The sequence below is a fragment of the Hippopotamus amphibius genome, chromosome 2 (assembly GCF_030028045.1).
Source record: "Hippopotamus amphibius kiboko isolate mHipAmp2 chromosome 2, mHipAmp2.hap2, whole genome shotgun sequence".
In the NCBI taxonomy this organism is placed as follows: domain Eukaryota; kingdom Metazoa; phylum Chordata; class Mammalia; order Artiodactyla; family Hippopotamidae; genus Hippopotamus; species Hippopotamus amphibius.
The window spans coordinates 161,957,304-161,977,728 of NC_080187.1; the positions used below are offsets into that span (position 1 = coordinate 161,957,304).

At 39.4% G+C, this 20,425-nt stretch overlaps 1 protein-coding gene across 1 annotated transcript in view; it reads left to right on the top strand.

Moving 5' to 3' along the window:
- Window positions 1–943: 943 nt before the first annotated feature.
- Window positions 944–20,425, top strand: part of BAZ1A (bromodomain adjacent to zinc finger domain 1A) — an 83,375-nt gene continuing 63,893 nt past the window's right edge. The window contains exons 1-3 of the mRNA XM_057720864.1: window positions 944–1,182; window positions 1,655–1,825; window positions 13,095–13,373. Coding sequence (XP_057576847.1) covers window positions 1,713–1,825; window positions 13,095–13,373 — 392 coding nt within the window. The 5' untranslated portion in view covers window positions 944–1,182; window positions 1,655–1,712. The remainder of the gene's footprint in view (window positions 1,183–1,654; window positions 1,826–13,094; window positions 13,374–20,425) is intronic.

Below are 20,425 nucleotides of genomic sequence, written 5' to 3' on the forward strand. Positions count from 1 at the left end.
GAGATCATTTCATAGTATTAGTAATTAGTTGCATCCTTTGTTGAAGGACTTCTTCAAACTTACTTTTAGACCCATTCTTACATGTTAATCTGCAAATAAGCAAAAGTCAAGGGCAGTAGCAAAAATGACCATGTAATACAAAGCTGGCAAACATTTGGAGTTACTTGTAGTTTCAACAATTCTTTTTAATTCAAAAGTCATATATATTATATGAATTCAAATTAGTTCCACAAATGGAAATCATAGATATGGGAAAATGGTTTTAGGGGAAATTTCATTAGTAAATTAATAACCTTTAAAATTCTGAGTGGTTGAATTAAATAGTGATCGCTTGCATAATATATTCACCGGCGTATTCTAAATATTACTTTTTAAAGGTGTGGTTTTCAGTTTTAAATATGTGGGGGTCCTAGAGGCATGATGACATTTTCTGACGTATACTTTTTTGGTCTTTTCCTCTAAGTCTTTGAATTCCTAAGTATTAAAGAGCACCGTTGTCAAGAAAGGTATTTTCTTCTCAAGATGAATGTTTACACGAGCAAAGTTTTTTTTTTTTTTGACATGTGAATTCCAATTCTGAAGAAGCAAATTTCAAACCACTGTTCATTTCTTATTCCTCATCTCTCTTCCCATCCTTAAAATACAAGTTAAATCTTAATTGGAATGCTTTTCCCATCGTGGAACCAAGCTCGGGTGTCAGACTTGAAGAGGAAGGCTTTACTTTGTTAGCCATGTGTTTATGAAACCCCTGTGCTCTCCCCAGATCTTTGGGCTGATAATCGCAAACATGGAGGATGCTTCTGATTCTTCACAAGGGGTTGCTCCATTAATTAATAATGTAGCTCTCCCAGGCTCTCCGCCGTCTCTTCCTGTATCAGTGACAGGCTGTAAAAGTCATCGAGTAGCCAATAAAAAGGTAGAAGCGAGAAGTGAAAAGCTCCTCCCAACAGCTCTTCCTCCTTCTGAGCCGAAAGTAGATCAGAAACTTCCCAGGAGCTCCGAGAGGCGGGGAAGTGGCGGTGGGACGCGATCCCCCGCGCGGAGCCAGGCCGTGGCAGCGGGAGAAGCGGCGGCGGGCGGCGCGGCGGGGCCGGCGAGAAGCGACCCCCCGGGGGGACAGAGCCTCCCCTCGCCGCCTTTGTAGTTGAGAAGGTGGAGAAGTGGCAGCCGGCGTGCTCGCAGGTGAGGGGCTTGGTGTGGCCGCTCGGGAGCCGGCCGGCGCCGGCGGGGAAGCGTAGGCGAGCGGCGGAACAAAGCGGAGCGGCGCCGGGGGCCGCCCGCGGCAAGTTCCCTCGCGGCGTCGGGCCGGCCGGCTGCGCGCCGAGCACGTTGTGAGCCCCGCGGCGGCGGCGGCGGCGGCTGGCAGGGAGCGGGCGCTGGGGGAGGGGGCCGCCGCCGCTCCCGCACCGCCTGCCGGCCCGCCCGCGGCGGGGCGTCCGGCCCCATTGTGAGCCGGCAGCCGGGCGTGCGGAGGTGGGGCGGCTCCGCTGGTTCAACACCCGGGCCGCGACAGGAGCGACCTCGGCTCGGGTGGCAGCGGCGGCGCGTCAGTCACACAAAAGGCAGCCGAGCTGCCCCCGGCGCGCGGACCGGCCCACGCCGCCGCCGAGCGCTCCCCACCTTACCGGCTTTCCTTTCCCTCCAATTTTCATAGGGAAGCGGGGCCCGCGCGGGCGGCCGAGGGTCCGGGTGAGCCCGCGGGCGGACGCGAGATGCCGCTGCTCCACCGAAAGCCGTTTGTGAGACAGAAGCCGCCCGCGGACCTGCGGCCCGACGAGGAAGTTTTCTACTGTAAAGTCACCAACGAGATCTTCCGCCACTACGAGTAAGGGCTGGGCCGGGTGCGGGGGGTGCGAGGGAGTGTGGGGACTCCCTGCCCAGCGTCCTTTTGTCTCTCTCCTTTTCCTCGCCCCGGGTTTCTGGCGGGGCGACTGGAAAGTGACGGGTGGCCCCGGGCCCGCGTTTCTCCGGCCCCCGAGCCCAACCCGGTGACTGCGCGGGGCCCCCGGGCGGCGCGGCCGGCCGAGACGCGCGTGGGGAGAGCCGGCCGGGGCGGAGGAGGCTGGGGTCTCCGGCCAGGCGCGGGGACCGCTTCTAGTCGTGGCAGCCGCCCGGCCGCGGAGCGGCGGAAACTCCCCGCCTCGCCCCTCCCCGCCGCGGCCACACGCGCGCTCCGGGGCCAGTTCCGGGATCCCCGCCCGGCGGCCGAGGGGATCCCCGCTCGGGTCAGCGGCACGGAGCCGCAGTCCCCCGGCCCGGGGAGGGAATCCCCGCCCCCGGGGGCAGGAAACGGCCGGGCTGGGCGTCGTTTCCTCGGTCGGGAGTGGAGCCTGACGTTGGAGCTGCCTGTGCTAGGGGAGGGGGTGGGGGCGGGGGTGGGAGCGGAGTTGAGACTCGGGGGAGGGGGCTCCCCGGCGGGCCGGGGGCCGTGGGGCGCGGGGCACTGGCGTCTCCGCCGGCCTCCTCTCGTCCGGTGCGGCTAGGCCTCGGAGTGTGCGAAGCGAGCCGTGAGCTCTGTCACCGCCTCTTCTTGGTGACTAACTCCCGGCCCCGGGGAACTCGGCGTCTCCGCCCCCGGGAGACCGGGTGAGGAAGAAGTCGGGGCTGGGCGGGGGAAAAGGAGGGGGAGAGAACAGGGCCCCGGGCGCCCCCTCGTTTTCACTTTCGCGTAGCCGGGAGCGCGGCGGTGGGAGCTGGGGGAGGGGGTTAAGACAAGTTCAACTCCAACCCCAGCCAGCCTCCTCTTTATCCCTCTGCGCATGTGGGCCGCCTGACATGTGCCACTCGCTATTGTTTTGATAAGAATCCGGAGCTGCTGCGTGTGTAGTTTCAACCCCTAAATTTTTAGTGCCATGCTTGGTTTATCCCAAGAGATCCCCTCGTCCCGTGACACTAAACAACGGGGCGTTTTAGAGCTCTGTGTTTAAACAGGATCTCCAAGTGAGAACCTGAGTTGATCAATCGCTGAAACAGCCTGATCCGCCCTTTTTCTTATGCTTTATTCTCTCCACTCAGAAGGAATCCCTTTGTGGCTTAGAGACCAACTGTTATAGCAACTAAATAAATTGTGTGTAGGAGGGCACCTTTTCTGAGTGGGGGCTTGATGGAGGGAGGGCTTTAGGCAAACGCTGCACCTGTCTGAGAAATGACTGGCGAAGTTAGAAAAGACGGATCCTTTGAGCTTTTATTTTCAGCAAGCCTTCTTTTTCTTCAGCTCCACAGAAGGAGTTACATGTAAACATGTTATATCTAGAGAAGTTTTTCAGCAGGCAGTACTTTTAAATAGGAGAGCACATCTTACTCTGCTCCTGTACAGACCTGCTTTATTACTCAAATAGAGTTCACTCTTGTAACTACTTAAGTGAATTTGGATTAAGTAACTTGACAAGGATGATGTCTTATTTATTTTTTTTTCTTTCTTTTTTTTTTAATTATTTTTTTGGGGGGTACACCAGGTTCAATCAACTGTTTTTATACACATATCCCCATATTCCCTCCCTTCCTTGACGCCCCCCCCTCGAGTCCCCCCCACCCTTATTTTTAAAGAAGATTTAAGTTAAAATCTTTGGTAATTCTGAATTTTTTCAAGAAGTCGCATTTAAAAGTGCCAACAAGATAGGAAATGCGCTTAAATTTCAAACTTTTCTTCTGTGTAAGCAGTCTTATCTTTTTGAGACACTCTTCTCACTTTAGAAGGGAGCATAAATATGGCCATTAGTCTCTTTGAATTAAATGCTTTTCAAATAACTTAGGTTCTTGATGATAAAGGAAGAGATTTTTGGTATTCCAAACCTACTTTCCATTAAGGTTAAGGAACTGTGTCCTCTCTAGTCTGATGATATTAAAATTAAAAAACAAACAAAAAACTAGTTTTTGTTTTGTTTTCTGTTTTCTCTGTGCTGAAATGTTTGGGTTTTTGGAAATTACGAGCAGTCTAGGAGAAACCATTAGTTTGGTAGCAAAGATATTTAATCATTTACCCAAAGCAAAGCAGAACTACTGCTGTTCTTGGCTATTAATGTTTGTGACTTTGAATTGGCAAAATTGGAGGAAGACTGCCATTTAATTGTGTTAAAATTTGGATTACTTTCTGTTTCCCTTATATGATTACAAAGAGATCTTTCTAAAAATGCATTCATGGTGGATGGTATAGCGTGGTCTGCAGATTATGGTAATCTGACGCGCAAGTCTGGAGAAACTATGAAGGAAAACCTCTGTTTTCACTAATTCATTCAGTCACAGATTGGTTTATGTGAATTGGTTTGAAGATTGTCCTTTAAGTGCATTCTTTTGAATATTTTTGTTTTCTATTTGAAGATTGCTATGCCCACCTATTTGCTCAGGTTGTTGATTTCTTGAATATAACTTTCTCTAATCAGTCTCAAAGAGTTTTACTACACCTCCCCACCTTGTTCACTTTCCAGCACAAGGCAAAGTAACTGCCTCTAACTCTGGGTTAGTACACGTTGCCAGTGACCTTTCAATTGCTAAATCATGTTTTGGCTATCTTACTTGATATTATAGGCTAACACTTCCTCTTTTGTCCATCTTACAGCAATAGTCACCCCCTCCATTTTATCTAGTGTAACATCTACAGTTATTGCAAGGTTAGTGCAATGTATTTGTTGCATCACATTTTCTCTTTTCCTAGACCCTGAATTCTTTGAGACAGGGACTTGGACAAAGATGGATCCTTAGTGATTATACAGTTCAAACTCCATTATTTTGTTTTTGTTTGTTTGTTTTTTAACTATATGCCTTTTAACTTATTGCTAACTCTTGTTTGACCTGCTTTCCATAATTAAAGAAGACTCATTAAAAATAGCACGTTAACTGTAGGTGAACGCATAAGCTAAAGTGCAAAAGAATGAAACTGGGCTGCTGTCTTACACCATACACAAAAATTAAATTCAGTAGGTTAAAGACTTGAACATAAGACCTGAAACCATAAAACTCCCAGAAGAAAACATAGGTGGTAAGCTCTTTGACATAGGTGGTAAGCTCTTTGACATAGGTCCTGGCAAAGATTTTTTTGAATCTGGCACCAAAAGCAATAAAAGCAAGACTAAACTGGTGGTACTACATTAAACTGAAAAGCTTCTGCACAGCAAAAGAAAGTATTAACAAAATGAAAAGACAGTCTACTAAATGGAAAAAATATTTGTAAATCTTATATCTGATAAGGGGCTAATATTCAAAATATATAAAGAACTCATACAACTCAATAGCAGAAAAACAAAACAATTTGATTTAAAAATGAGCAGAGGATCTGAATAGGAATTTTTTCAGAGAAGATATTCAGAGAGTGAACAGGTACTCAACATTAGGGGTCCCCAACCCCTGGGCCGCACAGCAGAAGGTGAGCGGCTGACGAGCGGTTGAAACTTCATCCGTATTTACCGCCACTCCCCATCGCTTGCATTACCAACTGAGCTCCGCCTCCTGTCAGCATTTTAGTGGGTTGTATAATTATTTCACTATATATTACAATGTAATAATAATAGAAATAAAGTGCACAATAAATATAATTGTTGAACCATCCCGAAACAATCCCCCCCCCACCCTGGTCCACAGAAAAGTTGTCTTCTATGAAACCGGTCCCTGGTGCCAAAAAGGTTGAGGACTGCTGCTCTACATCATTAATCATCAAAGAAGGAAAGGCAAATCAAAACCATAATGAGATATCACCTCACACGTGTTAGAACGGCTGTTATCAAAAAGACTAGAAATAACAAGTGTTGGGGAAGATGTGGAGAAAAATGAACCCTCATGCACTGTTGGTAGGAATATAAATTGGTGCAGTCATTATGGGAAATAGTATGGGGATTCCCCCCAAAATTACAGATATAACTGCCGTATGATCCAACAATTCCACTTCTGGGTATTTATCCAAAGAAAATGAAAACATTAATTCAAAAAGATATTTGCATCCCCATGTTCAATGCAGTATTATTTACAATAGCCAAGATAAGGAAACAACCTAAGTGTCCATTGATGGATAAATGGGTAAAGAAGATGTGGTACGTATACACAATGGAATATTATTTAGTCTTAAAAAAGAATGAGATCTTGCCATTTGTGACAGTAGGTACAGACCTTGAGGGCATTATGCTAAGTGAAATGTTGGACAGAGAAAAGCAAGTATTGTATGATCTAACTTATATATGAAACCTAGGGGGGAAAATATAAGAAAAATGAAGCTCAAAGATAGAGAACAGAATGACGTGCATAATTTAATCTCTTAAATGAAATAAAAATTTATTCTGTAATTTAGCCAACAACAGTTTTGTTTAAAAAAAATTTTTTTTTTGTCTGTGGATTGTTCAAAAATGGAGCAGTCAGGTCTGAATACCAGAAATTCTAGATTTGTGGGGTAGGGAAATGATTTGTATTATCTAGTGACTTTAATCTCCTTAATAAAATGACTTTTTTTTTAGGCATTTAGAGTCTTGGGATTGGAGTGTATTTCCCATCTTTGAGTGAGTCACACTTTTCATCTACAATGTAAGAATCTCTTCCACATCACTGACAAACCAGCTTATGTTTCAACCTGGCTGTCCAGTGAAAAGTGCTTGACTAGTTTATAAAGCATCTTGTTTTCATTGTTCATCAGCTCCTCACTTGTTAATTCAGTCCTTTCAACTGTCCTCTTTTCACAGATGAGGAAGCTGGGATTGGGATAGGAAGAGTAAGTCCAAGATCATTGTCAAAAACTACCCATCTAGCAGTTGGTGACACTAGAATTCTCACTCACATACCTAAGACTCTAGAGTTTGTGTTCTTATTTACCATCACACAGTGCTTATTATAGAGAATTCTTCCTAATATTTGTTTGTGGTGCATACTTATGCAAACTTTAACATGGAGGCATTGCTTGGATTTCAAGCTGGCTGCCTAGATCTTTGCGTAGGTACCACTATCTACTGTCTGCTCAGACATTTGATTTTTTTTGCTACAACCCTAAGTGATTAAGTTCTAGATATTATAAGTACAAGCCAGAATGCCATGAATTTACAGTGGGGAAAATGCCCTTCACATAGACTAGCTCCCAGACTGATAATCAGCTATGTATAAAATCTAGTTATTATCAGAAGGCCCTTTCGTTAGAATAGGGTTTTCAAAGAATGTTGGATAATCTTAATAGCTAGTGTCTTCCAATTAAATGTTTAGCTCCTCTTTAGGAATAAGTCGGCCACATAGCCCAGATATTGGGTCTTTGAGTCCTTTTTCTGTGGGTGGTATAACAGATTCCTAAATAGTTTTCTTTTTGCGCTTTAACCTTTTATCTGCTTAGAGGCTGCCATGTTTCTCTTCTGCAGACAAAATATGTATATCAGTTATTTATACCAGGCTACCTTAAAACTTAGTGGCTCAAAACAACCATCCATTTCATTTGTCCACTGTTCTTTGGGTTGCCATTGTGGTTTCTGCTGCTTCCTCTGTGCTCACTCATTCAGCTGATGTCAGATGAAGCCAGGCTTGACTGAGGCTAGATGGAGGAAGAGGTGGCCTCAGTCATATGTCAGGGACCTTAGCTGGGATGACTTTTCTGTGTGTGTGTGTTTTCCAGATTTATTGAGGTATGATTGACAAATAGAATTGCAAGAAATTTGTGTACTATGTGATGATTTAATGTAGTGGGATGGAATTTCTCACCATGTGGTCTTTCATGCTCAGAAAGCTAACTTGGGCATCTTCCTGAGACTCTGGTTCTCAGGGTTCCAGGAGGGTGAGAGTAGACATCTCTCAATGTCATTTCTGTATTAAGTTGGTCAAAACCAATCTTAAGTCCAGCCCAAATTCAAGGGGTGGTGAAATAGACTCTACCTCTTGTGGGAAGAGTATGAAAATCATTTCTAAGGAGCCTGCACACCTTCAGCCCTCATTGCAAATAGTCTACCGCTATGCAGTTAATAAGATTTTATTCTTGGGTCATCCAGATTTGAGTTTGGGTGTTCACTGATAATCCCTGTGCAGTTAATCAATCCGTTTTCCTACCTTCCTTCCCAATGCCAAACTTCCCGTCTTTTTTGTGTTCCTCTGAGGCTGTTCCTCTACCATACAGGTTATTCTTCTGTGTATTCTTCTAGGATCTCTCTGGAAATAGGATACCTAAACAGTAAGAATTGATATGTTTATTGAGTGCACATGTAGTATGTTGGGCATACTGTATTATTTAATTTTCACATTAACTGTTTGTGGAACACATTATCCCCATTTTACAGAAGGGGAACCAAGTTCAGTGAAGTTTGTATAAATTACCCAAGTCATATTGTATAAGTGGCAAAGCTGAGATTCAGATACTTTCCTTTCTTCTTCCTATTCATATGTGCACTTTCTCATTTTAAATACACATAAAAGTAAATGTGGACTGCCAATGAGAGTTTGTTTATTCTTTTTTTTTTTCCAATAATCCTGCATTTTTATATCACATTTCCCTGAACTAGCCTTCTCTTTGTGTTTGTTTATTCTTGACACTATTCTTTGGAAAGTCTTTGGAGATGCTGAGATAATGTGTCCCCCTCTAGTGAGAAGTGAATGTATGTCTATAACACAGTGGCATAAATCACATATGTGCTGTGGAGCAAGTGTAATGGAAACATAGAAAATGGAGCTGATAACTGCTGGGTAGTTGAGGAAGCCCTCAAATAGGACCCAGCCTCTCAGATTGGGTCTTGAGAGATGGAACTATAATGTTTCACCTTTGTTGATTTCTGCTTAAGGCTTTAGTGTCTAGATATAAAAAATCTTTATTGCTATTGCTCACCTTAGTGTCATCTGCAGATTTTTTTAAAATTATTTATTTATTGGCTGCGTTAGGTCTTCATTGCTGCACACAGGCTTTCTCTAGTTGCAGCGAATGGGGGGCTACTCTTTATTGTGGTATGTGGGCTCCCCATTGCAGTGGCTTCCCTTGTTGCAGAGCCTGGGCTCTAGGTCCGTGGGCTTCAGTAGTTGTTGCACATGGGCTCGATAGTTGTGGCTCACGGGCTCTAGAGCACAGGCTCAATAGTTGTGGTGCACCGGCTTAGTTGCTCTGTGGCATGTGGGATCTTCTTGGAGCGGAAATCGAACCCATGTCCCCTGCATTGGCAGGCGGATCCTTAACCACTTCGCCACCTATGAAGTCCCTAAACTTTATATTTTTCATTAACTGAACTTTTCCCCTCACCATTTATGAATAAATGTAATAAATGTAATTTTCATCTAGCAGTTATTTTCTATATAAGGCATGTTTAGTCTGCCATGCCCTTGATCACCTGATCTCCTGCTCTTATAACCCCTTCAGTGAAGGAAATTGTTAGAACAATCCAGGCTGTCTTTTAGCAATTACTACTTTTCCAAGTTTATAAACCATACTTGCCGTCTCTCACATACCATACACTGTTTGAGTCAGGAATTATGTTAGTTTTTAACCCATGGCTGCATTTCTCGGTGCTAATTATTTTGTAGACAGAGGAGTTTGCTTATGTCCCTTAGATCTTTTATTTGCAGGATCTTATCTTGTTTTACATCTAGTTAATGTAATTTGGGCCATTAAGTAAATAGAATATGCTTTGCATTTATCTTTCTTGTATTGTATTTGGTTTCTGGTTTTTATGTCACTTCATCCTTAATCTTCCTCTGTTAGGTTTTTAGTTTTCCAAATACCCAGCAAGTTAACAGTGTTGTCCTTTGTTCCTTAATTTGTTGACTTTATTTTAGAAATGTGTTCTTACCAGTACTTGACCTGGTAACTCAGAAGCAATTTTTCCTTAAGAAATAATGGTAAAGGGTAGAGATCATCAAACTTTTTCTTAAAGGGCCAGATAGTCAATATTTCATGCTTTCCAGGCTGTTAATTATGTTACACCTACCCAACTCTACAGATGTAGTGAGAAAGCAGTCATAGGCAGTACCTAAAGATATGGGTGTGGTTGTGTTCCAAAAAAAACTAGAAAAACAGGTGGAAATCTGGATTTGACCTTTGGGCCACCAGTATGCCCTTCTCTAGTAAAGAGGATTGTCGAAGCAATATAGCAATAAGTATTGGAGACAAAATAATCTATATTAGGCTAAACTGATATAAAATAGGACTTTGTATTTTATAAATGTTTACTCACAATAATAAAAATGTGCTTCTTGTAAAATTTTCATTATTTATATTCCTATAATATTGAAATTGAAGGGGCAGTATAACCTGTCCCCTAGAGTTCAGTATTATTAACAAAATTCTACACATCTGAATGTGTGTGAGAAATGAGTGAAGAGCAGAATTATAGAAGTGGGAGTTAAGTGAAGGTATATAATGTTAGAGGTGGTACCATGCTGGTAGGGAGTGATAAATAGGGAGAAATAGCCTTGGGCTTTTTTTCCCTGGCTTTAAAATGGCCACTGTGGTAGTGTGTCCTGCCTCACTTTTCTTGAGGGTGGATCTTTGTGCACAGCAGAGCTCTAAGGTAACAACAACTTTGCAGAGTAGACAGACACAAAGGAAACAAACAGTTCAAACACTTTACCGGAGGCTGTGGAAACCTTGGTGAAGAAGGCTAGCTGTACATCACTCATTACTGTCTATCCACATGTTTAGTGGAGGTTTGTGGCACTTGTACCATTCCTCTCCTTGGTATTTTGAACAATGGTAACAAATCTAGTGTTTATTGCCGCTCAGTCTAAAGTCTGTCCCCCTGCCATGGCACCAAATACCTCAGGCTATCAAATACCAACCTGCTATGGCTAGAGCTGTGTTGTCCAGTGCAGGAGCCATTGGTTATTAAGAACTTGAAATGTAACTAGTCAGAATTAAGATGCACAATAAATGTAAAATACATACTGGATTTTGAAGACTTAGTACCAAAAAAAAATTTTCAATATTGATTATATATTGAAATATTTTAGAACATATTGGGTTAAATAAAACATATTAATTTCATTAGTATTTCTTTAAAAAATTTTAAATGTGGCCACTAGAAAATTTTCAATTATACCTGTAGCTAGTATTCTATTTTTGTTAGCACTGGCTTAGAGACTAGTTAATGTGTAAGATATCTAGGTTTGAAGTATATTTTTCTTGCAGTTGACTGAGGATAAGGAGGGCTGATTGTAAAGTTATATACAGATTTTTGACTGTGTGGTGATCAGCACTCCTATCCTCCCCTTCCCCCAAAGTTCAGAGGTCACCTGTAGTACTAGATATAGTTTAAATTATTAGAATACCTCATGCACATTGTATATGTGGCTTGGGACTCTATGTTTATTTCTAAAGGAAAAAGTTTAAAACTTTTATAAAGCTTTCTAAGTGAACTGCAGTTTTAGGCAGTAAAAATAAGACCTCCTACAAGATCCATCCATTCATTCATTTTTTTCTGCACTGTCAATAACCCTCTATTGAGTATGTCTGTTGCCTCTCACTTAGCTAATAAATTATTTATCTGATATAGATTTTCTTATGAGAACCAGATTATATTCATCTTTTTTTCTCTGGCATTTTTTTTTGTCAACTCTACTTTTCCTTTTCGTCCTAACTCTTCATTCCACTTCCTCCTAAAGATGTTCTAGCATTTCTTGTTCTTTTGTGGCTGCCTCTCCTCCTTCCCTTCCTCTGAATTCCCGAAGGATATCTGCCTCTGTCTTGTGAAGATAATCACTCTTTACTTTGTATTTTAGTGATATATACCCATTATCTCCATTACTAACAGGTACATACTTCAAAAGGATTTTCTTTGTACTGAATTAGTCATGTAACTTGGCATATGTATATTATCTCTTTAGATCTCACTTATGTTAAAGTATGATTAGTTTATTTCCATAGATTTCATTTTTTGTTGTTCTTGTAGAATTTACAGACAAATATACAAATGAAACCATCTTAATGGAATTACTCCAAATCTTCTTTGGAGATCAGACTACTACAGGGGTAACCTGTACAGATACACTAACAAGGAAATAAACATGTAACAGTTTTAATAATTCTTAGAATAATGGGAGAAGGAAAGGGGGATTTCAGGAAGGAGAAAAAGAATAGTGAATTATGTTGCTTACATATAATTGTTGAAAAGTAGACCAAAATATAGAAGAGGGCAAAATATTTACCCATATAGAGGCAACTGTTGTTACTCTTTTTACATATGTCTAATCTTTTCTATTTAAAAAATATTTTATTATAAAAATAATATGAATACATGCTTCACTATAAAAATTCAAACAATATGGAAATGTTTAGAATAACAAATTTTCCTTTTCATTCCTTTCTAGTCCCTCCCTTTCTCCATAGGGAATATCTGCTTATGGTATTTGTATCAATAAGAACATTTGCACATTTTTCCTATTACTATAATTAATACATATGAAATCATGTCATTCAGTGATTTTGAGTTCTTTTTCTGCTTAATATACCTTAGAAGTCTTTCCATATGTTAGATCTCTTGCATTTTAAAAATGACTGAAGAATTTTTGAAAAAAAAATCAATGCTTGTAGTAAGAAATCCCAGCAGTGCAGAAAAGCATTGAGTAGAATGGTCCCTTAGTCCCATCCCCATTCTGTAGTTGTTACCTTGATTTTTGTATAACATTGCAGAAATATTTTATGCTTCCATAGATTATCTTTCTCTTCTTTCCTTCTTGCCTTCTTTCCTTCCTTCTACCCTTCTTTCCTTTTTCTTCCTTTCTCTTTTTTTATTTTAGCACAAGTGGGACCGTATTTTATATACTGTTTTGATACGCTTTTACTTTGAAAAAAATATAGGAGGGTAGCAGACAGGAAAGTTGTTTTTCCTATTTACATTATTTAAGAACTCTCCTTCTACTTTTCAAGGATTGTGATTTTTCATTATACGAAGTACTATAATTTATTTAACTTTACTCATATTGTTAAATGCTTAGATTTCCCAGTTTTTCACTATTACGTTAAAGCCTTTCAGAATTCATAAATGTCTAGTTTAAATATACTTCTTCTTTTGTTTGTGTTAATGTGTAAGTTGACCAGTTACTAAACTTTTGTTTGAGTTCTGTGATTCTATATAAAATTTGCAATAAAGGCACAATATTTTATCAGCTTTTAATGTAAAATTTGTGAAATGATAGGTAATGGATTTTTGTTTTTGTTTTTTAATCAGTGACTTTTTTGAACGAACTATTCTGTGCAACAGTCTTGTGTGGAGTTGTGCTGTGACGGGTAGACCTGGACTGACCTATCAGGAAGCACTTGAGTCAGAAAAAAAAGCAAGACAGAATCTTCAGAGTTTTCCAGAACCACTAATTATTCCAGTTTTATACTTGACCAGCCTTACCCATCGTTCACGCTTACATGAAATTTGTGATGATATTTTTGCATATGTGAAGGATCGATATTTTGTTGAAGAAACTGTGGAAGTCATTCGGAACAATGGTGCAAGGTAAAGTACTTTTAATTTTTTCTTTTGATATACATACACTCACACTGCTCAAATTCAAAATACACAAAAGGATGAACTGAGGAAAAGCTTATCTTTTACTATTTTCCAGCTACCATGTTACCTTCCCCCCAGATAGCCCTTGTGTTAACAGTTTCTTATGTATTTTTCCTAAGCTAATTTTTATATACGCCAAAACATATACATACAAACACACATGCGTGTGCACACAGACACAAAATCTCCAGCCCCTTTCAACATGAAAGGTAACATACTGTAGTTTATACCTTTTTTCACTCAAAATATCTTGAGTAGTCCATTACTTTAAAAACCACCTTCCTTTTCTTTTTAATTTACTGTATGTTCTGTTATATTGAAGTTTCATTTCTATTTAAGAGTAAAACAATCTTAGATAAAGATTATCTACTGTGTTCTCATTATTGTTAGCTATTAGTTTAAATATGGCTGTATTTCTTGCTGGGTTTTAGTAGTTCTTTGATAAGATAGACAGAATTTTATATACTCTACTACGTCCTCTTTTACCCAGGTCTTCAAGAAAAAAGTGGATTTTTCATATATGAAAATTTAAAATGAGTTTATCTGTGACACTAAGTTAAAAATTATCATTGCTTTCCTGAAATCTTAAGCATTTGTGATTGGCTAGTCACTGATATTTATTATAGTAATCTTTATTTGCATTAAAACTTTTTTATAGTCTTGTTTTTTGAGGCAGTGACTATTTTGGGGTGCTTTTATTTTAAACTTTAGCAGTCAAAACATATATTCTTATGTGTAAAAAGTTATGTTCTTATTATCTTATTTTGGAGAATCATCATGAGTTTATGTGTAATTTCAGAATAATATCTTTTACATAATCCATTTTCATTACTAAATGCTACTCTCCATGGATGTTAAAAAGCCAAGCGATATTTATATTAAGATCCGAATTTGTTCGGATTTGATTTTGGTGAAGAATTGAATAAGTTCTTTTTTTAATTGTAGAAGCAACAAATGGTAAAAATCAAAGTATTTTTCATTTGTCTCATGACTTTTGGGGAGAAAAAATTATCTTTATTTTCAAGAGGAAAGATTGGTATGTCACCAGTAATCCCATCAAGAGCATACCAATCTATATCACCAAAAGGAATAATAGGTCCTGTTTGGGGAGCAGGACAGTTTTTTCTCCTTATAGTCATTGTTTTACTTGACTTATGCCAAAAATGTTTTCTAACTAACAAATCATTGGGATACCTTAACCTTTAACATTAGGTTAAGTATTGCTTACATCTAGAAATATAATTCAGTGTTTTTTGCATAGCTTTTTTTGGTTGTACCTTAAAAATGGGTTTCAGATAGTTGTGTCTTTAATGACAGTAGTAAACTAGGGTATGTTGTAAAAATGGGAAATCTGAGTCACGATTTTATTGATTATTCATTAGAAACATACTTCTTCTGGCTTATGAAGCTTTTGTAAAGTATAAGAAATTGGTATTTTTCTAAAAAATTTTAAGGTTTAATTTTCATAACACATATTGGCCATTCTTAATCTTTGTGTGGGAAAGGAGAAATCTTGGATGACTCACTGACTTTTTTGACTTCAGCAGCTGGGTGGATAGTAAGATGCAGAGGCCTTAGGAAATAATACTATCAGAGTCTAGCCATCTTTGCTTTCATCTCAGGCCCAGATATTTCTGATTGTTCTGACTTTGCTTTTCACAGACATGTTGCTTAGGTGACTCATGAGTGTCACTTAGAGCTAGACACTCGTTACTGGGGGTATAAAAAGGATTAAGAAGTCCTTAAAGAGTTCAGTTAAAGGAGAAACAAACATGTCAACTTGCCAGGTATTAAAATAAACATATGTATGAGGTAATTCAGGAGCATCCAGGTCCAGAGTGTCATAGAGGCTAGGCCTGGGTTCCTTACACTCACTCTAGCACTCGTTGTTTTAGTCTTTTCATCTTTGTCAAATCTAATGGTATCTCAGTGTTTAATTTGCTTTTCATGTCCTTTGCTCATTTTTCTTTTGGCTTGTCATCAGTAGATTTGTGAGAGGTCTTTGTTAAATACTAGGCATATTAAACTCTTTGTCACCTTGTTGCAAATATTTTTGTTTCATTTTTTGCTTTTTCTTAAATGTGCAGTAAATGTAAAAAGGACTTAAAAACGTATAAAGAATAACGATAGAATTAAGGAATAATGAATAAAAATTTAATAAATATGCGTTCAGCATTTGGTTTTAATAGACTACCTTTATCTTTGATGTTTGTTTATAGTTTGGGGGAAGTTATAAATTTTTAACTTTATGGGAAGCAGAATTGTGTGATAGTGAAGTGTTTAGGCTTTGGAGTCAGACTGACCTTGTTGGACAATAACATCCTTTCAGGTTATTGTGAGACTAAAATGAGAGTGTGTATATGGGGCACACATTTTTGAACTGCTATATAAATAGAATATAGCGGCATTTTACTGGGGTAATAATGCTGCATGTTGGCCCAAGAGGCTTATATGGAAGTTAGTATTTTTTTCTGTTATTTTACGTTATAATTAAGTTTTCAGCTTGACTTGAGATTTCTTCAACTTTAGATACTAGTTCCTGTATACACCCTTATCCTTTCACCTTTTTCACTTAAAATTTCAGTTAAAGTAATTTTAATATATAAACTTAACTAGATTTCCTTTCGTTGGACTTGTACCTCCCCCGCCTACTTACTACTTGCGTAACTTTGGGGGAGGTTATCTAACATCACTTATCTGTTTGTGTATGTAGTAGAATTATTGTGACGATTAACTGAGATGTGATGCTGTGTTCCAGGCACACAGCAAGTATTCAATAAGCAACATGTATAAAGTCAGTCTTTTTCCATTTTGATTTTTTTTAATTCTCCGTCATGCTTGTAAACTCTTATTCTGTTACAGAGATGTGAGGAAAGGATTTAGCATAATGTTTTTCATCTAGAATGTGTTCTACACCCCCAAGGAACATATGTCCCTTCTGGCTTCACATCTGCTTGTGTAACTTTGGGGATTGACTTCAATTTTGAGCTGGTGATGCTAGTGATAAGGTTCTGGTCGGCTAGGACAAACCCAGCTTCAGTGATGAGAAGCTCCAGGTTGAGTTTCCTCAGTACCCCTGCTGACTTTTATCTGCAGGCTCCTGTGGCCTTTGTATCTGATTATAGCTTGAGGCTTATCCTTACAGGGCTTATTTAGAGAATTCAGTGGATTTCTCCCAGTGGCTGAGGAGTAGCAGGCACTTACTATCTTCATGGGATCCATAGGATTCACAGTATGAGATGTCTGTGCTCCTGCTCCCACTTTCCACTCTTTGAAAGTTAGAATGTGAAGTTAGAAGAATTTGCTTCCATAGTGCATACATTTTTATCTCCCTTGCTTTTTAAGTTAAATGAGCTTTATTGAGATATAATTCATACACTGTGAAATTCACCCATTTAAATCCAAAAAGAAACATATACCACAGTGTTCATTGCAGCACTATTTATAATAGCCAGGGCCATAGAAGCAACCTAAATGCCCATCAACAGATGAATGGATAAAGAAGATGTGGCACATATATACAATGCAATATTACTCAGCCATAAAAAGGAATGAAGTTGAGTTATTTGTAGTGAGGTGGATGGACCTAGAGTCTGTCATACAGAGCAAAGTAAGCCAGAAAGAGAAAAACAAATACTGTATGCTAACTCATATATGAAATCTAAAAAAACAGTACTGAAGAACCCAGTAACAGGGCAAGAATAAAGATGCAGGTATAGAGAACGGACTTGAGGACATGGGGTGGGGGTGAAGGGGAAGCTGGGATGAAGTGAGAGAGTAGCATAGACATATATACACTACCAACTGTAAAATAGATAGCTAGTGGGAAGTTGCTGTATAACAAAGGGAGATCAGCTCGATAATGGGTGATGCCTTAGAGGGCCAAGACAGTGAGGGTGGGCGGGGAGTCGCGGGAGGGAGGGGATATGGGGATATATGTATAAATACAGCTGACTCACTTTGTTGTACCTCAAAAACTGGTACAAGAGTGTAAAGCAATTATATTCCAATGAAGAGCTTAAAAAAAAAATAGTGTACAATTCAGTGGGTTTTAGTTATGTGACTGTTTCCACTATCCAATTCTAAAATATTTTCATCACCCCAATAAGTCCTGTACCCATTAACAGGCCCTCCCCACTGTACTCGTCCCTCAGCTCCTGGCAACTACTAATCTATTTTCTGTCTCTGTGCATTTCCTGTTCTGGATATTTCATGTATATGGAATCATAAAGTATGGACCTTTCTGTGTTTGGTTTCTTTCACTTAACTATGTTTGCAAGGTTCATCTGAGTTGTAGCATGTATCAGAATTTTATTTCTTTTTATTGGCAGACAAATTCTGCTGTATGGATCTATCACATTTTGTTTATCCATCCATCAGTTGATAGATATTTGAGCTGTTTCCACTTTTGGACAATTATAAAATAATGCTGTTACAAACATTCCCGTACAAGTTCTTGTGTGTACATATGTTTACAGTTCTCTTGGGTATGTACCTAGAAGTAGAATTGCTAAGTCATATGGTAACTCTATGTTTAGCATTTGAGGACTCCCCAAACTTTTCCAAAGCAGCTGCCTCATTTTACATTCCTACTAGCACTGTATGAGCATTCTAGTTTGTCCACATCCTCACCAAGCCATACGTATGGATGGTTTATTATTGTCCATCCTTTTCATTTTGCCATCCTGGTGGGTGCGAAGTGGTATCTCATTGTAGTTTTGATTTGCATTTCCTTAGTGACTATATTGTTGAGCATCATTTTATGTGCTTATTGATCATTTGTGTATCTTCTTTGGAGAGATGTATACTCTGGTCCTTTGCCCATTTTTAAATTGGGTTATTATCTTTTTATTACTGAGATGTAAGAATTCTTTGTGATTTTGTGTGTAAGTCCCTTAGCAGATATATGATTTGCAAATATATGCTCCCATTCTGTGAGTTGACTTTTCACATTCTTGATGATACCATTTGCAGCACCATCTCCTTTTGCTTTTAATTTTTGTGCTACTTGTCAGTAGCATCTACCTTTTGTTCCTATCTCTGTTGGCAGAACTTAGCAGTGGTCCTAAAGACTTCTTCATCCATTAAAATTAGATTTACTGGAAAGAACATGCTACGTTACAGAGAAGTGGATGGGCCCATTCTTGGGCTGAATTATTTCAGCACGGGTACTCTGGATCTTCTCACTTCAGTGTTCTTATTGTCTCATTTACCTTAGATATCCCTCCCTCCTTTCTTCTTGCATCTCACATGTATAGGTTAGGTGCTTCCCTCCCCACCAAGACTTTCTGTTTTGAAATTAGCAATCAGCTACCAGATTCTTCTAGAAGATCCTTTGTCATTGCTATGGCAGATGAAGTAAAGAGAACAGCAGACCACTTGACTGAACCACACCAGTTTAGTTCTTTACATGCCCCATCCTCATTACCACCAGCTTGCCTGCCAATCATGCTAAAATTTGTTTTCTGCTACTTCCTTAGAGCCTATGGGAGAAGTGAGAGGATGGGTGGTCTTGTGAAAAAGACACTGAACTGATAATCAGGTCTGTTAATTCTTAAATAACTACCAGATACTTTGTATATACATTATATCAGCAGATGTGAGGCAAGGACTTACCATTTCCATTTACAGATAAGGAAACAGAGATCCAAAGAAGTTGTGATTTTTTTGGTAATTGTTTAACATATATTCACTGATACCTGCTACTTATCGACACTTGCACTGTTCCAGACACTGGAGACTCAGCAGTGGACAAAGCAAAGTCATGGAGCTTCCATTCCAATCTTACAAGTAGTGAATGGTAGGATTTAAATTCAGGTAGGGCTACATCTCAAACATGCTTCAAGAACAAACATATCTTTATTACCAGTATTCCTTCCATTAATAATTAGCTGGGCATGTTTAGTAAAAACTATTAATAAACTTCCTCCAGAGAGGGGGAAAAAAATTCAGATAGGGCTGACTTACAAAGTCATTTCTCTCTCTGTATCACTGAGTCCTTGGTTTTGGCACACAGGCTTAGTTGCTCCGTGGCATGTGGGATCTTCCTGGAGCAGGGATCGAACCTGTGTCCCTGCATTGGCAGGTGGATTCTTAACCACTGCGCCACCTAGGAAGCCCCAAGTCCTTGGTTTTGGATTCTACCATTTGTGATTAGCTGTATGGTTCTGTGCAAGTAATTTAAACTCTTCACGTTTTAGTCTTGTTTCCTATGTTAAATGGACCCCTGCCTTACAGGGTTGCCTCACAGGATAAAATGACATAATGAATGTGAATTTTTAAAAGCTGTATTATATAATATTGCCTTTTGATATATGTGTCTTGTTAGTTTTTGTTTTGTTTTTGTTTGTTTGTTGTGACATGCCAGTAGTGATGTGAGGCTACAGTAGCTGCTTGGGACACTGTAACTTGGAATCAAATTTCTCTGTTGCAACTCTGAAAAGAAACGCCACAGTTAACAATTTTGGTGTCTTCGAAAGACAGTTTGTTTTTGAAGACAGTCATCCCACATTTGTATGTGATCTTCTAAATATACTATACAAGGAGATTTCAAGACATCCAAGTTTCAACTAACTTTATTATTATTTTGACAAGCCTGATAACCATTGTTTAATGAAGGATTGAGAGGATGGTGAGCTATAACTCAAATGCTTGCATGATAAGCACATCTTCTCTCCCCAGCTCTAGAACTGGAGAATTAAATCAGGAAGAAGGAGGTAGAAATCACACAACAAGTAAACATGTTGGACTGATGAGTCATCATTCAGTGTAAAGAAAGGACAAGAGTTTGAAAGAATTCTAAAAAATGAGTCAGAATATAATTGTGTATTTGGTCCTCTTTTTTAGTTAAAGTAGGCTTTGGGCAACTTGTTTTCAGACATTTTACAAGCACAGTTAAGATGTTCTGGGAGCTGAAAGATTCACAGGAAATGTAAAGCAACAGGTGTGAGAAGGTACTTCTAAAAGTACAATAGATATACTGACAGAAGCAAGAAGTG